The 27,155-nt window shown below is 33.5% G+C and overlaps 3 protein-coding genes across 8 annotated transcripts; 2 read left to right on the top strand and 1 right to left on the bottom strand.

Annotated features, from left to right (window-relative positions):
- Positions 4,238-10,288, top strand: LOC109359013. Of its 2 annotated transcripts, XR_002109024.1 has the most exons (13): positions 4,238-4,423; positions 5,082-5,306; positions 5,854-5,951; positions 6,887-6,929; positions 7,495-7,556; positions 7,675-7,731; positions 8,467-8,502; positions 8,578-8,655; positions 9,027-9,093; positions 9,188-9,241; positions 9,800-9,903; positions 9,990-10,144; positions 10,182-10,286. XR_002109024.1 is itself a non-coding variant. In XM_019603507.1 (12 exons), exons 1-12 carry the CDS (start codon positions 4,345-4,347, stop codon positions 10,083-10,085), a joined length of 999 nt encoding a protein of 332 aa, XP_019459052.1. In that variant the 5' UTR covers positions 4,238-4,344; the 3' UTR covers positions 10,086-10,288. The 2 variants fall into 2 exon arrangements, 1 of the variants encoding a protein (XP_019459052.1); XM_019603507.1 differs by having other exon boundaries at positions 9,990-10,288.
- LOC109359688 (mitotic checkpoint protein BUB3.3-like) lies at positions 11,526-20,771 on the bottom strand. The gene is made up of 14 exons (XM_019604383.1): positions 20,646-20,771; positions 20,420-20,553; positions 19,264-19,346; positions 18,453-18,704; positions 18,092-18,164; positions 17,257-17,337; positions 17,089-17,170; positions 16,890-16,990; positions 15,441-15,514; positions 13,388-13,569; positions 12,686-12,808; positions 12,529-12,585; positions 12,151-12,225; positions 11,526-11,933 (listed from the first exon to the last, which is right to left on the bottom strand). The coding sequence occupies exons 1-14, from the start codon at positions 20,754-20,756 to the stop codon at positions 11,832-11,834; spliced, it is 1,530 nt and encodes a 509-aa protein (XP_019459928.1). The 5' UTR covers positions 20,757-20,771; the 3' UTR covers positions 11,526-11,831.
- Positions 21,379-26,139, top strand: LOC109360770 (putative exosome complex component rrp40). 5 transcript variants are annotated; one of them, XM_019605874.1, is made up of 11 exons: positions 21,382-21,500; positions 21,549-21,593; positions 21,732-21,806; positions 22,445-22,531; positions 22,678-22,734; positions 23,185-23,277; positions 24,886-24,958; positions 25,099-25,174; positions 25,277-25,367; positions 25,531-25,669; positions 25,805-26,139. In XM_019605874.1, the coding sequence occupies exons 2-10, from the start codon at positions 21,552-21,554 to the stop codon at positions 25,648-25,650; spliced, it is 714 nt and encodes a 237-aa protein (XP_019461419.1). In that variant the 5' UTR covers positions 21,382-21,500; positions 21,549-21,551; the 3' UTR covers positions 25,651-25,669; positions 25,805-26,139. The 5 variants fall into 5 exon arrangements, with proteins under 5 accessions (XP_019461418.1, XP_019461416.1, XP_019461415.1 ...); XM_019605873.1 differs by having other exon boundaries at positions 21,379-21,593; positions 25,531-25,653; positions 25,834-26,139; XM_019605871.1 differs by having other exon boundaries at positions 21,379-21,593; positions 25,531-25,667; positions 25,812-26,139.

The following is a 27,155-nucleotide window of genomic DNA, read 5'->3' as shown; positions in this document are numbered from 1 at the left end:
ATTTCTTTAATATGCGGTGCGGTTCGGTTCTAATAGTTCCTAAATTTCTAAAACCATAAACCGAACCGAACATAAACGGTTCCTTAAAAAAATAACCGAACCGTACCACATTTTGCGGTTTGGTTTGGTTCGGTTCCATCGGTTTCGCGGTTTAAACCGGAACCGCTTACACTCCTAATGTTTACTCTTGAATTATAATGTTTGAATGATTATTATGAGAATGATATGTATGTGATAATTGTTAAATTCAAGGTTTAAAAACATGTGATATAAATGAGAAATATTTTCCTTGAGAAGAATAATTAAAATGATATTCAGGCTCTTCTCGCTTGAGCAAGACAGTTCTCGCTTAAGCGAGAAGTGTCTAGAGAAAACGAGTGTTTTAGCTCGGGGCGAGACAGCTCTCGCTTGAGCTAAAATAGGCACCAACAGAACTGATTATTTTATCACTTAAGCCACAAATGCCTCAAAAATGGATGTGCCCTCGCTTTAGCAAGAGGGCTCCATACAGACATGACTTCTTTTTAAGTCGTTTAAACGATAACTCTCATATATACGAGAGTCTAATGGCATGTTTGTCATCAAGAAGTTGTAAAGGTAAATAACTATATGAAATTCTTGAAAATAATAAAAGTAAGGAATTGTCTTTTTAAGTCGTTTAAACGATAACTCTCATATATACGAGAGTCTAATGGCATGTTTGTCATCAAGAAGTTGTAAAGGTAAATAACTATATGAAATTCTTGAAAGTAATAAAAGTAAGGAATTGCTTTGTTAAAGGCGAGGCTCGAGGGTGTGATATTATGCCCACCCAGCAAGATCGTTTGACCGTAAGAGGCTTGGCTAGAGGAGTCATCCAGGATGATTCAGCGATGGTTTGCAGTGGTGCTGAGAAGTATTATGTTGAGCTCATGCAGCGAGGTCGTCTGACCGTAAGAGGCTTGGCTTGAGAGCCGTCCAGGATAATTCAACGATGGTTCGTAGTGGTGCCGAAATTATTCTCTTTTTGTTTATATGTTAAGATCAGGACCCACTAGAAGCATTCCTGATGGGAGATGTCTTAGGATCTGTAGATTGCTAGAAAATATGGATTAAAAGACATAATTTGCTAATTTCGGTTAGAGTACATATCCATGGTAAAAAATGAAGTAGTGGAGAGGAAATGTACGGGAGACGAATGAGCCCCAAGATGTTGAGAGGGACGGGGTTAATGGTAGTGATTCGACAGCAAAGTCTTGAGGGAGAGTCTAGGTGAGACGAGTCCCATGTATTCTTGGATGATGTATACTGTTGGATCGGACAGTGCTCACAGTGCAAACTATACGATCTCTAAGGGGATGCCCAGAAAGTGTTTAATACGACACCATCCTGAAATGGACAGTTCCGTTGGAACGGATAGATCATATATCCTTGCGAGGAATAATTTTGGTGCAATCAAATCGACTTGTTATGAGAACTGTACTCTTGGTTATTTTCGAATAGTTATTGGGAGGATAAAGAAGTAAGGATGATAGACTCATGCATCGCATTGCATATATGATATTCTTCGATATTAATTCTAAATTCTCGAGTTTTATACTTCATTCATCGTTATTATTTGCTTGTATGATAACATGATATATCTTTACTTTTGTGTTATCTTGGTGTACTATTCCGTGTAGTTCCACGACGCCGATGACAAGTTTTTCATAAATGTTTTACTCCCTCTCTTTTCTTCTGGTGTATTTATACGCATGTTCAGATGGACCCAACAACACTGATCCGAGGTTATCGCTTCATGTCTCAGGAGGGGACATGGAGTGTTGAGGGTAATCGACACACTTACACAGGTCTTTGTGACCTAGAGCTGGATTGGGTAAGCAATGGCTCAGTTCTGCATCTTCCACCTTACTACGCAGTTTGGGAGGCATCATTCACTTTGATCGACCGAAGACCTGCAACCGCAAGACTTTCTGTACCGGCTGAAGCTCGAGGCATACCAGAAATTGTTAGGACCTGGTCTCAAACAGGATTCTCATCATCAGGATCGACACCAAGAGAGACAGACTGGGCCATGCCAAGGGGGTACACTCCGGACCCCTCGATGGATTGGGGAGAGGATAAGTGGAGGAGGAGGAAGATAACGACAACTGTGTAGAGCTTATCTGCATATAATATTCAGTTGAGGTCATTGAGATCTCTTCTAACTCGGAGGTAGAGGAAGACCCTAGCGAGGCTTCCAGTGCACCTCCGGTTTAGGAGGTTTCTCTTTTGTTTTGTTGTGATAGGAACCTGTGTGAGGTACTTTTTGTAATGCCAATGCCCCGACATTATTTTCTTTGTATTTTCAGTTTTTTATTTATTTGTGGTGATGATTAGATTTCACTCTGTAAACAATTATGTATTTATTCAAGAATTATATGAATGAGCAGAAAAGAATTGTGTTCATTTAATTATCTTTAATGTATTAAGAATTTTATTTCCGCAATGTTTGAAAATGTGATGTATTAAAAATGGAATAAGGTAAAACTGTAAAAGTGAAAACGATTTGTAAGTTATAGGTTACATAAAAGAAAGAAAAAAAAGAATTTTTTTTACCCATTTTTCTATGAGATTAAATATACTAAATATGAAATGATTTTCGGGGTGTTACATAGTACTCAAGAACCGAACTCTTAAGTTTTTATTTTATCTCGGAATATTTTAAACTACTAGATCAATACTTTACTAGCTTTTAGTTATTATATAATTGTGTTTTTAGAATATTTACCTTAACCTAGAAAAATCATTTTTATTTGCAATATTTTTAATAATATAGTTATAACAATTAACAAGTAGATAAAAAAATATATATACTAATGATAAATGAGTTTTTATACACTATGACTATATCATCTGTCATTCACATTTAATTATCACTGACTCTTAAAAAATAATATAATAACTATCAGATGATGAAGTAGGACTGATAATGAACCAAACCAACTCAGTATTTGTTCAAAACTCGAATCGTTATTTAGCTCGATAAACTTGGTTCAAGAACCACGTGAGTTAAATTTGAGTTGGAAATTGAGTTCATTAAATAAACGAGCCGAACTTGAGTTAGATACAGTTTAACTCGTTAGGTTCATGAGTTGACTCGATATATATATAACTAATTTGTATGTTATTATGATTATGCATTATTTTTATATTTATTGTTATTATGTACAGACAATGTTATATTTATATATATTAGTATGTTGACGGACACTCCGTGTCTACTAACCCGCATTCTTATTTTGTATTTATTATAATATTCAACTTAAAGTGGGATATATTAATCATAGTTATCTATGATTATAGTTTTACTTTAGAAATAAAAAATATTAAGGACAAAATAGAAAAAAAAATCATGGTGATAATTATTTCAAGTTTTAACTTTATATATTGTATAGATAAATAATATTTCTTTAAAAATAATTAATTATTTGAGTTAATGAACTAATTCTAACTGATCCGAACAGTTCACGAACTTTAACCGAGTCGAACTCGAACTAAAAAAATAACTCGTATCAAACTCAAGTCGAGTTTCGAGCTGAACCAATCTTTATCGAACTTAACACTGGTTCAACTTGGTTCGGTTCCTTTCCAAATGAAGTATTAATCTTTAGAGTTAATTACGCTGATACCCCTGAGTTTTAGAGGAATTACACAAATCACCCTTCACTTTTTTTCACCTACACAAACCTCCCCTAGTTTTTATACTTTCATTATACTGACTACCCTTGCATGTGAAATAAGTGTCATCTTTTAAACAGAAAATGTGATAAATGAAATTAAGTTAAACAAAAGATAGTATATTATGATAAAACATCCCAATAATATACAAATCAATGTATCATTATTATTTTTTGTTACAAAATGCATCAACAATTCTAAAGAGATATTGTTTAAATCGCTCTTATACTATATCGCAATGAACCAAAAATAATAAAGATGTATCGACTCATATATTATTTGGACTTGTTTCCATAATATACTATGTTTTGTTTAACTAAATTGCATTTATAACATTGTTTTCTTCAAAAAATCACACTTATTTCTCATGCAAGGGTGGGTATAGAAAAGTGAGAAGTAATTTGTATAATTTTACTACAATTGAGGAGTGTAAGTGTAATTTAATCTAATCTTTATTATTATGAGGAATAAAATTCAATTTAATAGTAAACAGTAAATACAAATGAAATGAAATGAAATGACGACTCACTCCAAATTGTTTCCTTAACCGAACACTAATTCACACACTTTCACGCAACCTTTTTCAGTTCTTCATTGGGCAACCTCGGATAGAACAAACTGCAAAGAAATAATCCCCACAAGGCAATGGATCATAACAACCAAACTCAAACTATTTCAACTCATTCTCCTTTCACTCAACCAATCCGTTGTATAGTCAAACTTGGTATCCCTCTCTTTCTCTCTCTCCTTCTGATTTTGGTTTTAAATTTCTATTCGTTATTTACGTCATTTCTTTTCAAAATTTGTTGCTTTACGATGTTGCTACCATCTAGGATCTCAAAAGTAAGCATTTTTCATGCATTTAAGCATCTGGGGTATTTTGTTTCTGTGCCTTTTCTTAACAACAGATATAATAAGAGCGTGTCTGTGTAGAATTTAGATGAAAACTGTGTAGCACTGATACTTCTAAATGATTGTCTTATATGATACATATATTATGCATTTCATATTGATAGTTAGATACTTTCAAATGTTTGTCATATCAGGATCTGATATGTATGGTATTGGATAATTCAATACATTGATATGTTTTTAGGGTTTGTTTACGAGTTGGGTTTTGGAAGAGAACTGATAGACTTGGAAGTCATAAAATACACTTGTTACATGGATAGGAAACCTTCCCCTTCCTTTATTCCCCTCCAAAAAACTTAAGTCGCAAACGAGACCCTTAGTATATATATCTTTCAATTATTTCATTGTATCACATCCGTGTCCTGTATTTGTACCAATCCTTCCTAGGATGAAATCCATTATACTTGGAATGTTTGAGGATTTTCTATCCGTGGTGAAGTGAAATACTTTTGATTCAATTTGATATTCAGGAGGGGCTGCAATTACTTGCAAAAATGAGTTAGAGATGATAAATGAGGAAACTCTTCATAAGGTTTCAGAACAGCTGAGGCAGGCAATGATTACATCTTCTGAGAAGCCTCCTGGGATGGATTGGAGCAAGAGACCTGGAAGCTCAGAAATTTGTTGTAACCCTGAAGAATTCGGAGATCATTCAGTTGTGGATTTTAGCCGTTTCATTGTTGTTCATGGAGCAGGTTCCTTGAGTTGCTTGAAGTAAAATATCATTGTTTGATTAGTAAAAGCACCGGAGAGACTATCTTTTATGCAAATAGTAATGTGCTATATCCAGAAGAATAAGTGTGGAAGATAACAATATAAGCATGATGAGAACAAGAGCTGTTTTTTAAATAAAAAACTCTCATTGTGTATGTGTCAAATTACATTGGTTCTTCCATTTACTAATTTGATATCATGTCTACCTTTGGAGGACCGATTTGATCTATATATTTATGGAGTACCAATGTAATTTTATGTTGATATACCTTTCGGAGACCAAAATGGACATTTCTTCATTTAAATGAAACTAATCTATTCCGGGTCTCTCCACATGCTTGTAATTTATTAACATGTAGTACAAAATAAATTATTTCAATAAGAATGTTATGGATATAGTATTTTTCATTGCCTCAATGGATGCAATTAACAATAAAATATTGAAATTAATAACTTTTTTGTACTTGAACTGCTTCACATTATATGTGATGTTTATTGACTATATCTTAAGCTCTGCAATACTCTCAGGTTCTTTTGGGCATTTCCAAGCTAGCAAATCCAGTGTCCACAAGGGACAACTCAATAAACCTCTTGTCAAGGCCGGCTTTGTTGCTACCCGAATTTCTGTAAGTAATTATTGGAATCTGTACAAGACCTCTATACAGTTGTAATCTTGAAGTTTGTAAGTGAAAATGCGACATTTCGACTGTTATACCAATGAAGCAGGCACCTGGGAGCCTCTACTTCTTTGGACTCAAATTGATGCTTATAAAGCTTAGTCCTCAATTTCATGAAAAGATGCAAACTCTTGTTTCCAAATTCATTTCATGTGCTAATATCATGTCTCTGTTTGTAACATTAATGCTCACTGAAGTTCTTCTACATCAATGCCACAAATCAAAAGTGTAGTATTGTACTATTTCTAATATTAATCTACAAAAAAATTTAAATATGAATTCCTTCATAAAGAAGCCTGCTGAATCTAATTTGTGTGCAGCATAGTTATTAACTTTGAAGGGGAGGCGAATTTGACTTGAATGTCATAAGAATGATAATGAATGGTGCAATCTGGAATATTGCGTATTAATATATTTTTCGGATCTGTCAATGCCAAACTCTCAATGTTTAATGAGTGCACAGCAGTATGATTCCTAACTTAAGAATGATATTGATTGTATCATAAAAATTTGGCACTGATAGAGCCCCAAAAATTTGTTCTGAAAGCATGAGGGACTAAAATGAGTATTTACTCAATTTGAGTTTTTCAATTTTTGAGGGACCAAACTGGTAAGGTCGAAAAACATGAGGGACTGAAATGAGTATTTACTCAATTTTTATATATCAGAAGAATCGGCCAAGTGGTATCTCAAGATTCTCTGCTAATGATCTGAAAATTTATCTTCTCTTAAAATGAGTACCGCAGCTATTTTATAATTCCTAAATAATGTGCATAAACTCTTCTTTTTTTTGCTGTTTAAAGATAAATAATTTATTTTATACCAATTACTCTAAGAATCAGGATCTCCTCCTTGCTTATCATCCCATTTATTTCCAATTTCAGGTAACCACTTTGACTCTTGAAATTATTAGAGCACTAGCCAGAGGTAGTGTAATAGCTATTGCTACACATATGCACAAATATTCATGCTGTATCAAGTCACCGGGTGTTTATCTTTTGTTTCATTCTGGTTTTGAGTTCATGATCAAGTTAATCAATGTAATTTACAGAAGGTCGTCATGGTAACTTCATGATATACCTTAACCTTTTTATGCATATCAAGATTCGGCTCACATGGTTGGCTATGTAAGCCTGTAGAACTCTCTTTCGCTATTACAAATTTACAATCAACCTAAATCTCTTGTATAATCGATGTGGTGCATTTATCATAATTTTTTGATAGGCAAAGTTTTTGACGGGATGGGAAAGGTGAAATTGTGCAGCTGCAAGGGTTCGAACCCCAGCGCTCACACTTTTGTATCCCCCATCTCTAGCAACCGAGCTGCTTCTCGGGGGAACAATTTAAAGCACAAAAATACATTTATCATAATTATCCTTCGACAAACTGAATACTTGCTGGTTTCTGTCATGTTTCACCCACTTTTGTGGCTTAATCTACTTTTCAGAAGTACAGGTATTAATTCTAAAATAATTGCTGTTTCTTTGTGTAGAGGGCATTCCTTCAGTTGGAATATCACCTTTCTCATGTGGATGGTTCACAAGGGAGAGACAAGTAAGCTCTTAACTGATAATCTATCAGATTGTGTCTATCAATATAATGAATTATAGACTTGTTTTGTCTTCCTTTTCTGATAAAACTGATCTTCTAAGTTCGTATTCGACATGTGCAGGTATCTTCAGCTGATTTATCTTCAGTGGCCAAGGCAATTGATTCTGGTTTTACACCTGTAAGATTGGATTCTTAAATTTATATTACTACTTCGAAGCTTTAAGATAATTTTCTGTCATTTTCTTAACCTTACCTAGCTGTGTAAGTGGTCTTCTATTATTTCTATATCTTTCTAAGAAAAGTGATTTTAGTAGTACTTAAAATGTTACAGTAGTCGAAAATTAGTGAAAACCTGGTTGATCAAGGATGAAGAGTAGTTCTTCATGAATGATGCATCTTGAGAAAAAATAGGCCAGAATGTTGGATTCACAGAATAGGGTAGTCATATCCGAATTGACATAGTTCCTTACTGTACCCTGTTGACCACTATATTGTTCTTTTTAGATGTTTGGAGGAAATGAATGGTTATATACAGCTGCAATGAAACACAAGGAAACTTGTTTATTCTTTTTATATAAAATCTTAATATAAGAGGGTGAGCCTCAACGCAACGGTAATGTGGCTTACCTTGTGACCTGGCGGTCATGAGTTCAAATCCTGAAAACAATCTCTTTGCTCTCGAGGGTAAGGCTATGTACATCTACCATCCCCAGAACCCACTAGATGGGAGCCTCGTATACTGAGCCATCCTTTTTTATAAAACCTTAATATAGAGGTTGTGTTATAAAATTAAGTGCTTACATTTTTTTTCTCTTTCCATTTACTTTGAAGGTTGCAATTTCTGAAATCTTCCCTCTTTAATTTTCTTTTCTTTTAACCTCAAATAATATGAAGTTCATTGCAATTTGTTTAGGTTTTGCATGGAGATGCAGTACTTGATGAGATTCTGGTAGGGACACCGTGTATTCTGTTTTATTGTTCATTAATAATAGACAGCATTTTTTTACATTAGTTTATTTTTCAGGGATGCACTATTTTGAGTGGAGATGTGATCATTAGTCATCTAGCAGCATACTCAAAGCCTGAATATGTTGTTTTCCTGGTATCCACCATATATCATATGTACCCATTTTTTATATTTGATTTACTACAAAATACGAATAATGCTCTTCATGTACATACTAAAACCAAATGGTCTTCTAGTGACTATAGAGTATATATAGTTCCCTTCCAAAATGATGTTTGCACTTTGCATTGAGTTTAGTCTGAAACGAACATGAACTTTTTTTTTATCGGCAAAAACGAACATGAACTTAGCTGTTAAAGAATTGTATTCATATGCTAGTCCAGTATGCAGAACAAGAATTTTGAATTATATTAGATCATAGTACTTGTAACATCCTGTCACAGTATTATCTATCTGAAATTTTAGAAGACATTACAAGAATGTTTTCCATTCAACATAGATGAAAGACAGATGTACATGGAGTATACGATCGCCCACCAACAGAACCCGATGCAATACTCTTGAAGGAGATTGGTGAGCACTTGTAAATTGTGATAAACTTGATATCCATCCGGCCTTTGTCGTCATGATTGGTTGTCAAATAGCTTTACTTTTTTAACTATGACAGCTGTTAGTGAAGATGGAAGCTGGTCAGTTTTGAAACCAAAGTTGCAGAACTCAAGTAAGCAGACTTAGTAAATCTTTATTCTTTATTCTGTTTACTTTCTCTTCTCTATTATCCTGTTTTTCGCAGCAGGATATATTCTGAAGCTATTAGTCCAGTGCACTGTTCTATGAACTTCTTTAAGATATTTTCAATAGTTTAGTTATTGCCTTTTCTTTTGGGGGCTTAGAGGGGTGATGAAATGACTAAGACATCATGGTTCTGACCTCCGATTACAGTCTCTGTCGGTGTAAAGATTCTTAAGGAGTTTTGTTTGAATGGAGTCTGAATCTATGATGATTTTGTAGTGTGAATGCAAGCTGAAATTCAACAATAAGGTTCAAGATATTTTATTTTCACTCATAAATCATAAGTTTTCCCAAGAGGTTAGCCGACTCGCCCCTGAGTTAGGACACAAATTTACCTTTATGCTGCTATTTCTATGACTCCATGTAACCATATCGGAATCTAAGCTTTCATATTAACACTATAAAATTACTAATTTAACATTCATGTTTTGATTGATTATGTGATTCAAGTTATGGATTGAATTTTTCTGGAATGTGTTTTCCACAGTTGAGCTAACTGTTGCAGCCCATGACACAACCGGTGGGATGCAAACAAAGATCTCAGAAGCTGCAATGATAGCAAAACTTGGAATTGATGTCTACATTGTAAAAGTAATTAAGTTTTGTCCATTATATATTTCATCTGTTTATCTTATGCTTTAGAGCTTTTGATGTTGAAACCTCTAGCTGCATTTCAGGCAGCAACAAGCCACTCATTAAGGGCCCTAACTGGAGATCTTAGACGCGACATTCCCGATGACTGGCTTGGAACAGTCGTTCGATCTTCGAGATAACTCCACCATGACATACCTTTTGCATGGTTCTCAATCATCAAGTGGAAGTAGTAATTTATGGACTCCTCATGAATGTAAGAGTTAGTTTTACAAAAAATTACAGTCATGTCTCTTCCATAAACAACTGTCAAATCATGTGTCATATTGCAGTGATGTTATGGATATAATAAAGTTTGACACCCAAAATGATTTACTGATGATCATTCTAGGACTTTTAACTTGAAGTACAGTTGTTCTGTAATTTTATACTTTTTTGCTATTTTACTTTGTGGGTACAAGTTTGGTCGCTTCAGAAGTTTGTAACGATTTTTTGAAGTCAGGCATTGGAGCTACTTTTACTTTGGGTTTTCGGCTTTAGAAATAAGCTAAAAGTGCTTTTAGCATACAAAAGGATATCAACAAGATGGGTATATTAGCTGGCTTTTACATTCATTTGGGGGAAGCTCATTTGAAGGGTATATTCGCTCTTAATTTGATCATGTATTAGAATTTTAATTCACTGAATCTAATAATGGTTAATGCAACTTATATGCTCATAAATAAGCTCACTTTGGAAAAACAATATAGTTGTACATGCTTCTAATAGCAATATATCATCTAAAAAGTTACAAAAAGTACATTTATTCTTTGTAGGAACAAAATTCACAAAAAGCATCAAGATATCAAGAAAAACTATGTAAAATGATTAGAAAAAAATTTACATTCAATATTTTATCAATGAATATATCTTATGATAAAATATTATGAAATCATTCAATTTGTTTAATTGCCTTATTATCCTAACACAATCCACTATATTGCACAATCTATCTCCATGCATGAAATGCTATTCCTAGGAAACCAGGATACGATAAGATCCACACAGCCTTGCCAATTATTTGCAGATGCAAGCATAAATTAGGAATGAGGAATGATGTTAGAAATTCATAATTTCTAATTAAAGTGGACATCATATATTTAATACAATTATATCAGCTATTTATTTTTGGGTTACAAAACGAATGATCTAATTAATGACAACCTATATAAGACTTCTAAAACTGATAACGAATATGAACTTAATAAGTGGATACCTAAATAGTTTGCCTATATAGAGAAAATGAAGGTCCAAAATGAATTAAGGATTTAGTTGAAGAAGACCATCTTACCAAAACTCCCTCAAAAGGTATATCAAAAGAGTAGATCAGAGAACATAAATTCATGTAAAACTTTGTATCTTTGTTTTATATAATGTATGAGAATCATGATATTCAAGATCCTAAGGTTGATATTTCACCAATCATTAGGAAATATCTAACAGAATCAACTATTTTGAAATCATATAAAAGTATTTGATTTGTGTCCAATACTCCAATAGACGCATACACATGCAAGAATCACTCTTTAACTTTTTTTTTCAGGACAATAAAACATACATTTCAGCTTCAATTAAGATTCAAGTTCAATTAAAATGAGGAAAATTCTATTAGAAATGGAAAAAAGGTCTGAAGTGCATAAAAAGTACCCGCCAGCCAGAGTGGCCAATATAACTTCTTCACACCAAACAGTTTATGGTTGCAGTATTGATCTAAGAAAATAAAAATTTAGGTGAAGGACTCCTAATTATAGCCACCCAATAGTTTTGACCAAATATTATAAGAACCGTACAAACTTGGAAGATTTAGTACACAGAACCACACAAGAGAATTAAAAATACTGTATCATAAATCCAACTTCCACTTTCCAGCAGTCAACTGAATTGATCTATTACTTGGGGCCAATGTCCTTAAGGGCATTGATCTGCTCCTCACCCATTGCAGACATAACAGACACAACCAGATCTTTACCCTCAGCAAATCCATCCTTGATCTGCATTGTTATATGGAAATTGGATTCAGTATAAAATCGCGTGGAATATAAAAGTTTAACAGATGAATACCATCCAGTTGAACAAAGTCGTATGACAAATCATAAGTTAGAAGACAGTGTCATTGTCTAATGTTCACTTCAACAGCAATTTCATGCCGCAAACTAACTTAAGAAAAATCATCAAAGATTTTGTGGAGAGAGAATCAAACGAACTAACCTGCGAAAGCAGATTGTCATCTGATGGAAGCTTGAGGTCATCCTTTGTACCACCATTGTCCGTCAGCAGACTCACCTAATAATACAATCAAGGAAACATATCCTTAGTTGACCTTGAACAAAATAAAGACAGGAGATGACCACTTACCACCATGGCCAGTGATGTGACATAGAGTATGATTAACTTAGCTATACCAATGGCTAATTGTATGACTTTATGTAATTGGTCAAATTAGTTGCATAAAGTGATTAATGAGTTTTCAGTTCAGTAGTTAAAGATAAATAAGTATAGTTAGTTCAGTTGAACAATAAGGTAATGAACAATGTGTGTATTGTGGCACATAAAGACAAGGGATGAGTGAGGGAACTGTGATCTTACAAATCCATCCTCTGAGATATCAATGAGCTGGTAGTCAATACGATTGACATGAGGGACCTGTGACAACATAACATGCATTTTGATTTATAACCATCCTATAAAAATAAACAAAGGTGGCCTCATCAAAGTAAAATCCACACGATGCCGAGTCTCTTACATCACAATTGTGGGAAGAAGGGACAATATCTTCTAGCTTCTTTCCAGTGAAGATGTCAATGCCAACAAAGTGACACTTAGCATGTCCATGCTTGCCGGTTTTGGAAGTTGAAACCTCCACAACCTGCCACAAAAGAATAAAACAATTAATTCTTCTTCAACTTCAAAAACAACCACAGCACCATCCCAAAAAATAGGAGAATCACTGATAGGAACTGATTGTGTTATCAAATGAATAGTAAATAGTTGGCCTTTTTGTGTAATTTTAAACACCTCAGGTAGCATTCCATAGACATGTCACAACAGGATAGAATAATTCGGTTCCACCTATGAATAGAACCAATGATCTTATCTCAATCATGTTCTGAGAATACAACACATCCACCTAGGATTAAAAACAAGGTAAAATCATTCTAACAAAAATTCTGGAAGAAAGGTTCCACCTATTAATCATTTTCCGATGAATCAAGCCCTATTTAGCTCAACTATAACATACCGCATGCAACATCATAAAAACTTCAAAAAAATACACACAATAACCAGCACGCACAAATCCACACTCGATTAAGAATTAAATACATTAAAAATTGAAAATTATATAAAAAAAACCTACATACATAGATGAATCAGCGGCAACAAACAAAAACTGTACCGATTCGAGAAACGGTTATGGAAATAACGAAAATAGTGTAAGAAAGGTAACCTTGCAGGGTCTGTTTTTGATGACAATGTAACCGTTCTTGCGAATGGTACCAGCTTGTTGAGGAAAGGTTTTGGAAGCGCCTGCATCACCCTTCGCCTCAAAATGATGCTCTTCGTCAGACATATTCAGATCACACTTACCAACTAACAAACAAGGAGAAGAGAGAAAGAATTGTGGGAGTCATCAGATATTTCCTCATTTTCTTATATAGGAATAAATTATTCCATTTTAATATTTTAAATTAGATATTAACCCTATCTTTTATTCTAGTACCTATCCAATTCAATTTACATATTTATATACGGTCAGCATCACAATTCACTTGTATTTGTTTTTGTTGAAAAATATGATTAAATAGTGGATGATATAATAATATTATATCAAATTATATATGTTACATTTTCTTTAAAAATTATTAATCCTAGATTTTAACTTTATTATATGGGATACTATTAAAAAATATTATAAAAGGGGCAATGATAAAAAAAATATTGCCATTGTTCAACTAAACAAAATGTAAGTAACTAATTTTTTTTATCACTATTACTATTTGTTTTATATTTCTTGATAATATTTTCAAAACATATGTTCACACATAATAAATCTAATTTTTTTATATAGCAATACAATTGGAATAAATCACATACTAATAAAATTATATATATATATATATTATATTATATACAGATATTAGTGTTAAAAATTAATAAAGAATGTGATATATACTTTTATTTACAATATTTGTTACAACAAAATGTATGAGTTGGTGACAAACTAGGTTTAGAACTATAAACAAATATAATAATTGTAAGTTAATTTCATAAAACAATTGCAATCTTAAATGAGAATAAATCTGTATGACCAATTTTGATCAATATAATTATATGACTCGTATAATTATTGTGATACTGATATGAAGACGGAACCTACCAGTACTATATTTAGGTCATAACACTGGTGATAACAATACATCTTAATCATATAATCACGTTAAAATTAAATGCTAGTCAATAATCATTTAAAGATCATTAAGCCAATATCTTGCTGGTTCTTTCCATCCCTACATATGAAGCTTTCCCCCTTTCCACATACCTAGAACATGCATTTTTAAGACCGTGGATAAGATTAACTTCCTTCCTATACACAAAAATAATGTAACTTCAATTCCAGATGATGCCTTAACCCGAAATAATTGTTAGGAGAGCATTTTGCTTAATCATCCAAACAAAATACTATCTCCAGGGCATACATAAATGCCACAACCATCTCCAGTTCCCTAAGAAATTCGCACTAACATGTCCATATATAAATAAATACTACACTCTATTTTTAAAGGAGCTTTAGATGGATATATAGATCACGTCCGGGACCACTTGCATAATTTCTGCGTTGAAATTGCGTTCTAAGAACGCTATAACGAGGTTCAAACACGTGGATAAGTAATTTTGTATTAGGTAAGCATATTACAATGAATAGAGTTATCTCATATGTGTTTACCCACCCCCATTTAAAAATATCACAGAATTTTATTATAACCCGACTAAAACATTATACCACACACGGAAACATTTGTTTTCACGCAAAATATATATATATATATATATATATATATCTTTAATTAAATGAGTGTGAACAGGCACATGATATGAAATTAAGGGGTATATTCCATCAACTTCAAACTATCCCACTTTAGATGCTCCGGTTCTCTGCAAACCGGACTAACAATAGTTTATTTTTCTTTCTGAAGAAAAGATACGTGATCATTTGACATTTTGAGTCAGTGTAACAAGATTATTCAAGTCAAAGGTCCTAACTAAAAAACAATATCTTTAGCATTAATCGTAATAATTTATGCCCATTTCATGGAATGAGGATTTCTCATACTTGTTAAATAAAAAATGAATGAAAATCAGGCTCTAAGCACCACCTACACAAAAAGAAAAAACTGAGGTTGAGATTAAAAGACAACTTAATAAATCATCGTCTCAGTGGAATGAGTAAATAACAGAGATTAAGCATTTGTGTCTGTAGTTACCTAGCATAAACGCTTAGCTTTTACTGGCAGATGAAACTGATCTAGTTTCAAAGCTGTCCACGTTATGGATGAATACTTGAGGAGGCCCTTCTCTGTCAGTACAAAAACCAAATGAAAAAGAATGTTGTTTTATGAGGCAGTGAGGTAATTTAAGATGTAAAATGGGAGAGGGGTATATATATGTAGAGCCTTAATCCTATAAGGGGGGAGAAAGTAATTACAAGATATGAATATGTGACATCTAAGTCACAATGCAATAAGTTTATTGTTGTGCTAAGGTTCACCAAGACAATCATATTCGAGCGGGGTAGAATTATTGGGGTGGCAAACCTCTATCTACCAGGTATTTAATGCAGTTGCATTCACATGTAGGAGTAGGACTACTAAAGTGTTCACATAATTTAAATGTAAATCATAGGAAGTTGATATTTGAATATCAATAAGATGTAAAGACCAAATGATTCAGTTACTATGACCATTTTTTAAACATTGTTCCTAAAGACTAAAAACACCAGGGCAGACAACATAAGTAAAAAATAATGAGTAAAAGAAAGGAGGAGAAATTCCATAGTTCGTTAAGAAAATGGATGAAAAAGTATTCTCACATTCTAGAATATACTACATATATAGGACTTCCTACAATCCAGAGCAAAAAAAAAAAAAGAGTTGTTGAACTAGACTGCGACCGAGGAGCCTCCAACTCCCGGGGAGTTCCATTGTTACTGTGGTATGGGAAGAGTGAAAAGCCATAAGTGAGATACCACAGATTGAACCAAAACCTTAAGACATTAGTTTTATGGATCTTTCCTTCTTATAAACTCTTTCACTCCTCCCCGTATATCTAATATAGGACTTTACAATTGAATAAACCCAACAATCTCCCCTTAAGTGTGGGTACTATACACTTTCCGGTCCACTCCCCCTTAAGTTCACCATGTCCTAGCCGACCCATCGACTCTGATACGACTTGTTGGACCAGACTGCAACCAGGGAGCCTCCAACAATCGGGGAATTTCATTTTTATCGGATATGGGAAAAGTGGAGAGCCACAAGTGAGACCCCACGTCTTGAACCAAAACCATAAGGCATTAGTTTCATGGGTCTTTCATTCTTATAAACTCTTTCACTCCTCCTCGCATATCTAATATAAGACTTCAGACTTCAATAAACCTAACAAGAACAAATGTTTCAGGTCATGTATAGTGCATGATTCACCCTGTAGTAATAGTTTTCACATTCTCTTCCCATAAAATATTAATTCAGCAGATCAAACTTTCAAGCCCTCAATGTTACACCCACTTAAAAATCTAATGTAAACAACATAAAACTCAATCCTTTATGATTACGTAGCACAAAGAAAAGGAAAAATGTAAGTTAAAGTTGCAACGCCAATGGATGTATTGTAACTTAATACTGGGTTCCACATAGAAGACGTGAATGAAGGACAAAGAGATAAGAATTACTCACATTTCGTTTGCTTCTTGGTATGTATGGCTTGATGCTACAGCCAGAAGCTGTCCCACATGGTTGTATGACATAGATGCAATACTGTTTGGGTACGTAGGCAACTGAAATTGACAAAAGATGGTAGTGAAGCAAGAAAATTGCTGAACATATTACAAACATCATAGTGATTACACAAATAGAGACATAGTTGCACAAATACCTCAGCAAGTCTTTTCCTACTTCCAGCATCCCACATGATAACATGACCTTCATTGTCACTGGTGACAAAAGTGCCAGAAACACTACACAGATACTAAATTAATCAAGTTTCACGTTTTATAGTCACTCTTTATTTATCATGGCAACTTATGGATACAAAGGCACATACAGTGGACTGAATGCAATGTCATTCACTGATGCGAAATGATGCTTTGCATCCTTCGATTTTGGATGACACCGGAATATATATCTGTAGAAGAGTATGATAGAGCAATTTATTAGAACCTGTAATTAACAAGAATATGACAGATCTAATGTTTTCCAACATACAACAACGGAATCCAAATTAAACAATAAGTACACAGTTAGATTAGGACATCTGTAAGGCAAGAATCTAAGACAATTTTGCAAATAGTCATGAACTATGGTCAATGGTGCACTGACAATTAGAAAGTGGATAACCTGTATCCATATCTTATGAACTGAAAATCAACAACCCCAAATCCATGATCAACAAATGCATCATGTGGACATGAAACCAAATTATTCATATTTAAATAACTCCACTTTCTCACTCATTGTGAAATATATCCAATCTTGAATGGAGGAAAGTAGTATTAATGGAAGGTAGATTTTAAAATTAAAACACATGTGAACCGTTCAAAATTATTCTCTCAACAAGTGAGTAGGTCCTTTGGTTAGGCCGAACAAGTAGGAAGAAAATGATGGTCCAATGCACAAGATTTCCACCTAATGTGATATAAGGAGGGTACATGTACACATTTTACCCTACGAGCGGAAACACTATTTCTAGGATTTGAACCCATAACTTTTAGGTCATGAGATAAGTAACCTTACTATTGTACCAAGACTTACCCCCCTTGGTTAGGCACAACTGCACAACAACTGAGAAAAGTAACAAAGGAAAGGGAAATATAATGCTTCTGAATATGTTTTTTGGGGGCAGAAATTGCATGCATGAAATATTATTATCTAAAACTAACCCGATATCATTTGAACTAGATGAATAGGAAATTTGCAGTGCAACTCGTCCATCCACTGACCCAACTGCAAACCCTGCAAGAATAAAGAACATTAGGCCTAAAAATTGCCTGAACGGAACTCTGACTGAGTATGACACATGCTTTAGTGATTTTAAATCTCATACATATAATGGCATCCACCATCTGATACACCAAGTAACTACAAAAACAGAAAAACTCAAAAAATTCTCAGGGTGGTCCAGAAAGTAGAAACAAAGTGCTATTTGTACAGATTTTAAGAGTTACATTAACTAGTCAATGTTATATGTTCTTAAGTTGGAAAAATTAACTAACATAGATATCATAATTCAATAATTCATACCTTTAGCATAAGGAATTGAACTGACACATCTTAACTGTGTGCCATTGTATGGTTCCTTTGACTGAATTGGCTTCTCAGACTTCCGTAAATCATATACATGTACTGATGCTCCAGCTCCTACTGTAAGATTAAACGCAGAGACAGACATGCAGTTCACCTCTGTACTTAGACTTCTCAAGCATGATGAAGCCTTCTCCGCACGGGTGTCCCAAAACAGTAATTTTTTGTCAAATCCAGATGTTATCAACTGGTCTGCAATAACCGAGACCAAGAATAATATGAACTTTTTTTGGAGACAATATCACATGGTCATGATAGATCTATCTTCCCAAAACCAGCATCTCAGCATTCTTATTTTTATGCTTAAGAATACGATGAAACTTAGAATAAGCATCATAAGATATGTAAACCTGTTTATAATTACATCTCTAAAAAGACAGCATTTATATGGCAAGTAGAAACATGTTCTTTATGGAAATGAAGTTTACTTTTGATTAACATTTTTCCTTTTTAATTCATATTTCATCTCTATGCCTCAAATCAAAGGCTTATGCCAGAAATTATGCAAAAACTGAGAGGTGGTCATTTGGTTTGGTGCAGCTATTTGAACATAATACACAAAGGATTAAGTTATCCATTCATGCACGCTTCAACACATGAAAACAACTGAAACCATGCAGAGGGACAGTTATCTTGTCTGGTAGTATCCCCTTTCAATATCATATTAATAAATGGAGGGATAACAATAAAAGGTAATAACTATAACATAAATAGCTAGAACTAAGCAGCTAAGGTAGGGTCAGTAGCTTACATGTTTCATTGGAATATCCAATACATGTTGCTATATCGTCATGGCTGCCCACTGTATCGATAATTCCTGAATGCAAGTCATACCTAAAGAGTTCAACTTGAGGGGTCAAACCACACTCAAAAGTGAAAATGTGATTCAAACAATGTGTTCATATAACTTCTCGCGATAAAACTTCAGTAAAGCATGTGTACTTTGTCCAAATCAATTATTTAGATAATACTAGTCCTTTAAAAAAATATACAACTTGTTAACTGAAATGGCACAAGCCCCAGTAATACTTGATCCACAACACCCAATAGAATTAACAAGAAAACAGTATGGTCTGTTTGGCATGAAAATCAGCTGAAGGTTGAAAAGTTGGCACTTCACTGAAAATTCAGGGCATGAAAGCTTATGACTGACGAGCTAGCTGATTGAATTGGAAGTGTCTAATAAAATCAGTTCTTAATTGATAGATAAGTGTAAAATGATATACAATGAATTATAGGCAGTGACGAAAGTTTCAGGTAGCGGGGCAAGAATAATATATAAGTAAAAATAGTTAAGTAATGAATGCATAAATATGCGCAAGTATAATATAAATATATAGGCCTGAACATATCAAATAACTATCATATGATACAAAAATTCCCAAATTAAGTGGGGGCATTGTCTTCACAATCACCAACCTAGGTTTGTCGCTGCTTATAGGCCCCTAACTTATCAGCTAATCAGCTATAAGTCAATCCAATTGTCATTTACAATTAGGTTTTATAGTTTTTTACAAAACTCTATCTAACGAAACGGGACTGGTGACTTATGATGGTTAAATAAGTTTGTTGATTGACTTAAAAGTTCTTAGGTTCCACTTGTGAGCTTCGTTTTTTAGGGAGTAAATGGAAATGAAAGACTTGTAAGTCATGAAATACATTTGTAAGCTAACTCTGAAAAGTTCCATTTTCGTTCATTCCCCTCCAAAACTCAACTCAAAATCGAAGCCTTGACATCTTTGCCATACACACCTAATTAGCCAATAACTAAGATGGTGAGTCAACAAATTAATATAAGTAGGCTCTAATTCTTAGTCTATTACTAACCTAACCAGTCACAAGCAATCTAACTAAGGTAAATTTCATTAACTGGAGCTTTCTAGAAATAAAATAAATAATAATAAAACCTTCGGATGAGTCCATCAGAAGCAGCAGAGAAAGCAACGGAGTCATCATCCTGGAAGCAACAATCGAGAAGTGAAGCTTCCGAATGAGCTTCTACTCTGAGCACAGAGGCATCAACATCGTATAATCGAAGACTCTGAATCAGAAATTTACACACAAAATATATTTAAGAAAAGAAGGGAAAGAATGAAAAAGAGAAAAGGGAAATGGAGTTGGAATGGAAGTTACAGAGTCCCAGGAAGAAATGAGGAGGTTGTTGGAGTGAGGAGCGAATCGGATTCTGGAAATGGCGTCACTAATTGGAGTTTCAAAATGTAACTGCAACAGATCTCTCTTCATTTTTTAAGCGATTCAAAAATTGAAACTCTCTTCTCTTCTATGGCTCACATTTTAACTCCAAATGTTCCCGCCGCTGGAGTTTAAACTAATATTTTACATTTTAGCGCATCAATCATGCTGAGTTTACAATTGTTTTTTAGATTTAACATGTACTTTTACTGTTTTTTACATTCATTTATTAATTAGTATTGACTATTAAACAAAAAGTAATATAAATTAATAGAAAATAATATGTTGATAGTATAAAAAATATTACAACGTGAGTGTATAGATTTTAAACTCTTTTTATAGAGTATAAAACTTAACTAAAATTATACTTACGCATTTTTTTTGTTTTGTAAATGCACAAACCATTTTTATTTGGATAAATTACTCTATACTATACAATACCTCTTACACAATAAAAAAAATAAATGATAAATATAATTAAGTTAAACAAAATATTATATATTTTTTATGTTAGTCCAAATATTATAATAGTAGCTCATTACAATATGTACAATTATAGCGCGGCTATTTAATGGGCTTGGGTTTCACCCGGTTGAGTTTGTTGGCGGGCCTAAAATAATACTAATAGCGCGTCTGCACTCGCATTTTGAACTCTGAACTTAATCTCAAGATTTTGCAGTCCCTTCCTCCAATAACAGTCCAACTAATACGAGGGCTAGCAGCATAACTGAACTTTGGTTTGGTTTCTTCTTAACACTCCTTCCCAACTTTCTCTTCTGCAACTCGTGAAAGTGAAAAACATCCACCGTTTTAAATACCCCATCGTTTTGCACCTTTTTACACTAAATGGAAACTAAACCCTCTACTAACTTTGTTGACAAATTAGTGGTGAGTGCTTTATCTATTATATCTAATCTTTTTTCATGTCACTAGATACATACAATTCAATTGCGTGCATTACTTATTAATAAGAACTTATTATTATTGTGTTGATTAAAATTTATATGAATGATTATCACTGTATAGTGTCCTGGAGATGTGGTTCTTGATCTTTCTACTATGACAAATCAAACAATTAAGCTTGGAGGTGGTCTACGTCAGGTACATAAGTTCTCTTGTTTCTCCTATGATTATATATTGGTTATTAAGGTGCTACTTAGAAGCATTAGCTTAAACCCTAAATTTTGAATTAAGGCATCAATTTTCATTAGTCAATGTTACTCTTTGTTGATACAACTCACACTATAAAATACTATTGTTTTTATAATAATTTTAGAGTCCTGCTTCTATTGGTATATAAAGTTTTAAAAAGTAACTGGATTACTGGAAATATCTGATGGTGTTCGAGGAGAGTCGGACATGGATATCTATCCAACACCTATAGCAACGATTTTCAATTTTTTGTGCTTTGAAGATGTCGTGGGACATACACGCTCGTTTTTAGCACTACCTTGATTTTGGAATTCATTGTTTACATTTTTTTTACAAGAAGGACCGTAGTAGTCTAGCTAGCTAGCAATCAACTGGTGTGGGAATTTAATTTTTATTATGGATTTCTTGTTAACTATTTTTTAGATTCTTAGACTCGGGGATAACTTCTTTGTCTTTTTTCTTTCTCCTTTCAACATTATAATAACATTATTCAACTTAATGTTACAATCAAGTTAGACCCACTAAATACAAACACATAGACCAAAACATAAAGTTTACTTCTTTTAATCATTTGCATCAATTTCCAGGACTGTGATACAATTTCTGTAACGAAGGCTGGCAGGCTAAGGTTTTCGAAGCCTAATAAATACTGGGTTGAAAGTTCTCAAAAAAGGGTATGATACTGTGGTCAGAATTTATGTATCAATGTGTAAACTCTAAAGGCTGGCAGACTGAGAACTTATTTATTGAACATGGATTTCTGTAACATTTTTAGTAAAAGGGGCTTATGTATCTTTATCTCTTCCACATTTTTCTGCAGTATGTGCCCCATGCAGAGGATTCTGTTATTGGAATTGTCGTAGACCATAGATCCGATGTAAGGAACTTTTCTTTTTCGGTTGTTCAAGCCTTCAGTTCTTATTAGGTTTAGTTCTGCTGTATTTTCTTGTTCACTGCAAATTTTATGTAGAATTTGGTAAATACTCATTACCTCTCTCAAGTCTTGTGAGGACTTAGAACAGAGAATTAGCCATGGCATGGTGTTGTAGTCCTTAAAATCATTATTTTTTACTTTCATAGGGAACAAGCACATTATGGTAATTTAGGTTGGTTACATATCAACCAATAACAAGTACATTTTAATTTTAGATATATAAAGGGAACTTACCGTGGAAGCACAAAATGTAGAGGTTGCTTGGTTCTATGTCTCTACTCTAATTTATTTTCTATTTATTTATAAAACTTGAACGTAATTAAACTTTGTTTCTTAATTAAGTTTGAGTTTGTTTGTATAATTCTGTTAAAATGCTCAATTAATATTGCCCAGAACTTCATTGTGGACATAAAAGGACCAACTTTAGCATTGCTACCGGTGCTTGCATTTGAAGGAGGAACTAGAAGAAATATACCCAAGTTTGAGGTATGCATTCTTTGTGTACTAATTGCAAAAATAAGTTTTCTTTCATGAATCACAGCGCTATGCAATACTTGGTGCTAAGTTTAGGTAAATTTGCTGGTTGATAATCTTTTATTCCTTAACATTTTGAGCGTAAAGACCTGTAACTCACAATGTCTATTATAGTTTCTTTGATTTATGGTATTCACCGTTGTTATGGTTGTTTAGGCGTTTTGGAAACTATTTAGGAATTAGGAGTTTATTGTAGTCATTGACTGTCATTATAAATAGTTAGGAATTAGGATTTCATTATAGTTCTTGACTATCAACATAAGTAGTTGGATTAACCTTTAGGTGAAGGGATTTGTATTATGCAATGTATTGAGGAGAAATAGGTTGAGATCAAGTGGACAACCATTGAAGTCACACTAGTAACTTTGACTTGTTAATTGTCATTGCCTAAAAATGTTTGAAACTAGTTAAATGTCATGATCTTTAAGTCACTTACCTAGTCTGCTTTAAAACTTTTGCTTAATATCTAGTCTTGAGATTTAATCTGCAACCATCATACCTTGGATATCAAAGCAGTATTCTTTACTTTTTTCTTGGTCTTTGCCTCTTAGGTGGAAATTTACAATCATCATGCCATGCAATTTGCTTTTTCTGTGTTGGATAAATCATTTTCATCCTCTAACTGCACTTTTCCCTCCTTTTATATCTTAATAAAATTTTAATTTCCCATATAAGAACGATTTTGGGTCCATTTTCCATTCTCATCAATGCTTCTGGTGCCAAATTGTCACAAGTGGGATTATTGATAGTTACAGAGCTTGGATGAAAGCTTTATCCTTTATCAGTCTTGGCATCCTTTATTGAAATGACAAAATTAAGGCTAACGTATAGTTGAATATATATACAAATCTCTTCTCTGTTTATGGCTCTTCCAGCTGAAGTTAGTTTTTGGAATTACTTTTTCCCGCTTGTCAGTTCTTGTCTCTGCCTTCACAAGTTAAAATGATTTTAGTTCTAAATTTGTGACCTAAGATTGTCACACTTATGCATAGCTTCACAAGGGTGATTGAGACAATGTTTTATCAATTTATGGAAAAACAAAATGAAAGAAAGTACTCTCTGGATGTTGGAAGGGGGCTTTATTTGCTGAAAGACAGTGTTTTTTTGGTATGACCTTTGATGGAAATAGGATATATCCAAATGGGGTTTATTATGTATCCTTCTAAGTGTAAATGTTGCTGCACTTTATGCTCTACCTAAACCCTTGGATATACTGAACATAGAAGAAAAAATCAACATAGTAGACTTGTTTTTTATTTAAGTTTTAGGATGTGACCAAGACTATGACACAAGGAGTTCTTTTCTTTATCTTTGGACTTTGTTGCCACCCATACAGATTACTGAAGATGCATTGTCTTTCTAATTAAGATTTCTAACCATGCATTCTGCATCAATTCTTGCAAGGGATAAAATGCATTCAGTCATTCATATTTTTCGTTTTTACCCCATTACATTTGTCTGGCAAACTAGCGCATTACTTGGCATTCCCCTCTCGATGTTAATTGATGTTTTATCTGGTTACTCTACCATGTTTCTGTTTGCTAAAGCTTCATCATGCAGGCAGGTACTTCGATATATGTGCGGGTTGTAACAGCAAACCCTGAAATGAATCCTGAGCTGGCATGCACTGATGGTAGGCATCCTAGCCTGCTAATTCATCTATATGTTCTTATTGTTTGTGCATCTTAATTATGTTTTTTTGTTGGTTAATTTTAATTTTCTTTCTGTTAAATTTTTTCAACCTCAAACTCTTTTTGTTTTGTCTTTATGTAGCCAGTGGGAAAGCAGCAGAATTTGGTGCCCTGAAAGAGGGATACATGTTTGAATGTTCAACTGGACTCTCAAGGATGTATGGATTTTATAATTATATATATTTTACCTTTTAGGGATATCTATTTATATTGCATAATGTTAACAGATCATGACATGAGAGGTTGTGTATTATTTGTAGGCTTCTCAGCTCACCTACATGTCCAGTACTTGAAGCTTTAGGCAAGAAATTGTCATTTGAGATAGCAGTTGGCTTAAATGGCCGTGTTTGGGTATATGCCGCACCTTCTATTTCCATTGTGTCAAATTTGTTCTTCCCATTCTTTGCTGCATGTGCCATTTGAAGCCCTATATGTTTGGCCATTTGCTAGTTGAATTTGGAAATTTTCGTTCTAGTAATACCAGCTTTCTTTTCCAAATTATTGTTTCATCCAGGTTAATTCAGCATCTCCATCTACAACTATCATAGTTGCTAATGCAATTATGAACTCAGAATCGTTGAGTGGGGTTCAGCAGAAAATAATGGCTGACAAGCTGCTACAGAAAATCCAGTGACCAAGTTAGTCATACCGGTATGAATTTAACCCTCCATGTGTTGATTATCTATTCTCAGTTTATAGTCCCTTGTGATTTCATGATAATCGTGTTGTCAATGTCATTTAATGCTATTTACAACTCATAAAGTGCATGCATGCTTCTTATGTGCTACCCTGCAGGGTGGAGCATACCCACAACAATACAACCATTACTATCTAACTGCATGGAGGATTTTCAACACCGTAGTTTAATCTGAGTTACATGGTATTTATGAGAAAGAATAGAGAAAAATCTGAATTAAACTTTCTGGCTATATTTCTTTATCTATATTAACAGAAAGTTAATGCTTAGCTTTATTATGTTCATTTGTTGAAGTGTTACATTTGTAGTATTTGTTTGATTGGAGAAAACTGTTCTAGCCTGCTTTTATGAATTGTCAGATGCATGATATGTGGAGTGATTACAAGCTGACATGAATTTTAACATATTTGATTCATATGATGTTTTTATTTGGTGTAATTAATTTTTTAACATAGACAGGAATAAACATTCAACATTAGTCGTCAGTCGTGTTTGGTTTTAGGGTCCTATACCAGAATGAGTGTCACTATGTGTTATGAGATTGTGATTGGTTGAAAAAATGTATTTAAGTTAAAATTTAATTATTAAGTATTTTTTGACTAATCATAGTTATGTGGCACATGGAGTGACACAAAATATGAGACTGAAAATGTTCTCCCTCCGTTTTAGGAGGGAGGAATTGAAGTGCATTTCGATTATGCAAGTTAGTGATGATGGTCTGGAGATGAATTTACTAAAATTATTAAAATGTGTTAAAATTATTTGCTTAGACATTAACCCAATTAGATTATGGCTGAAGAATGTTAAGATATTAAGAATTTAGGCCAGCAATATTTGTAAATTATTTTTAAGTAAATTGAATTAGAGAAGTAGGAGTCTAAAACATAAAATATGTTACAATGTGTTAAAATATACTATTATGTAAAAAATATTAAGTAAAGTAAAGTTCTATTGCTAGAAAAAATTAGCTCGAGATTAAATTCTTCACAATTAGCTTTGGTAGAGGACATGTACATGAGGAAGGCGGATTTTGCAACCTCTAATGAAGTAGAGTTAATTTAAAAACAATAGTATAGAAAGATCAAATTTCTTGATCCTTAATAATGAAAGTTGAAATTTTCCATCAAGTTGAGAAATTTTATGGTGAGAGTGGTTTCTTTATATGGTAGCCAACATGATAATAATGAAAGTTGTGTGGTTGTAGTATAGTGGAATAGATCTATCAAAACAATTTTCAGGATAAGACTTGACCCAAAAAAGCAAAACAAACAAAGGTCCGTTTCAGGATAAGACATGACCAAAACAAGCAAAAAAACAAAGGTTTATTTGGGTCATAAATTGACTTCATAGCTATTTTAAACATAATACAAATATGCTTTGTGGCCCAATTGTATTCAGCACACTTGGTCGGGCCAAAATGTCCCTATATACTAAGGACTCTA

This window comes from Lupinus angustifolius, chromosome LG11 (genome assembly GCF_001865875.1).
Source record: "Lupinus angustifolius cultivar Tanjil chromosome LG11, LupAngTanjil_v1.0, whole genome shotgun sequence".
In the NCBI taxonomy this organism is placed as follows: Eukaryota; Viridiplantae; Streptophyta; class Magnoliopsida; order Fabales; family Fabaceae; genus Lupinus; species Lupinus angustifolius.
The sequence above is the reverse complement of the archived record's forward strand: the minus strand, read 5'-3'. Positions and strand labels throughout refer to the sequence as shown.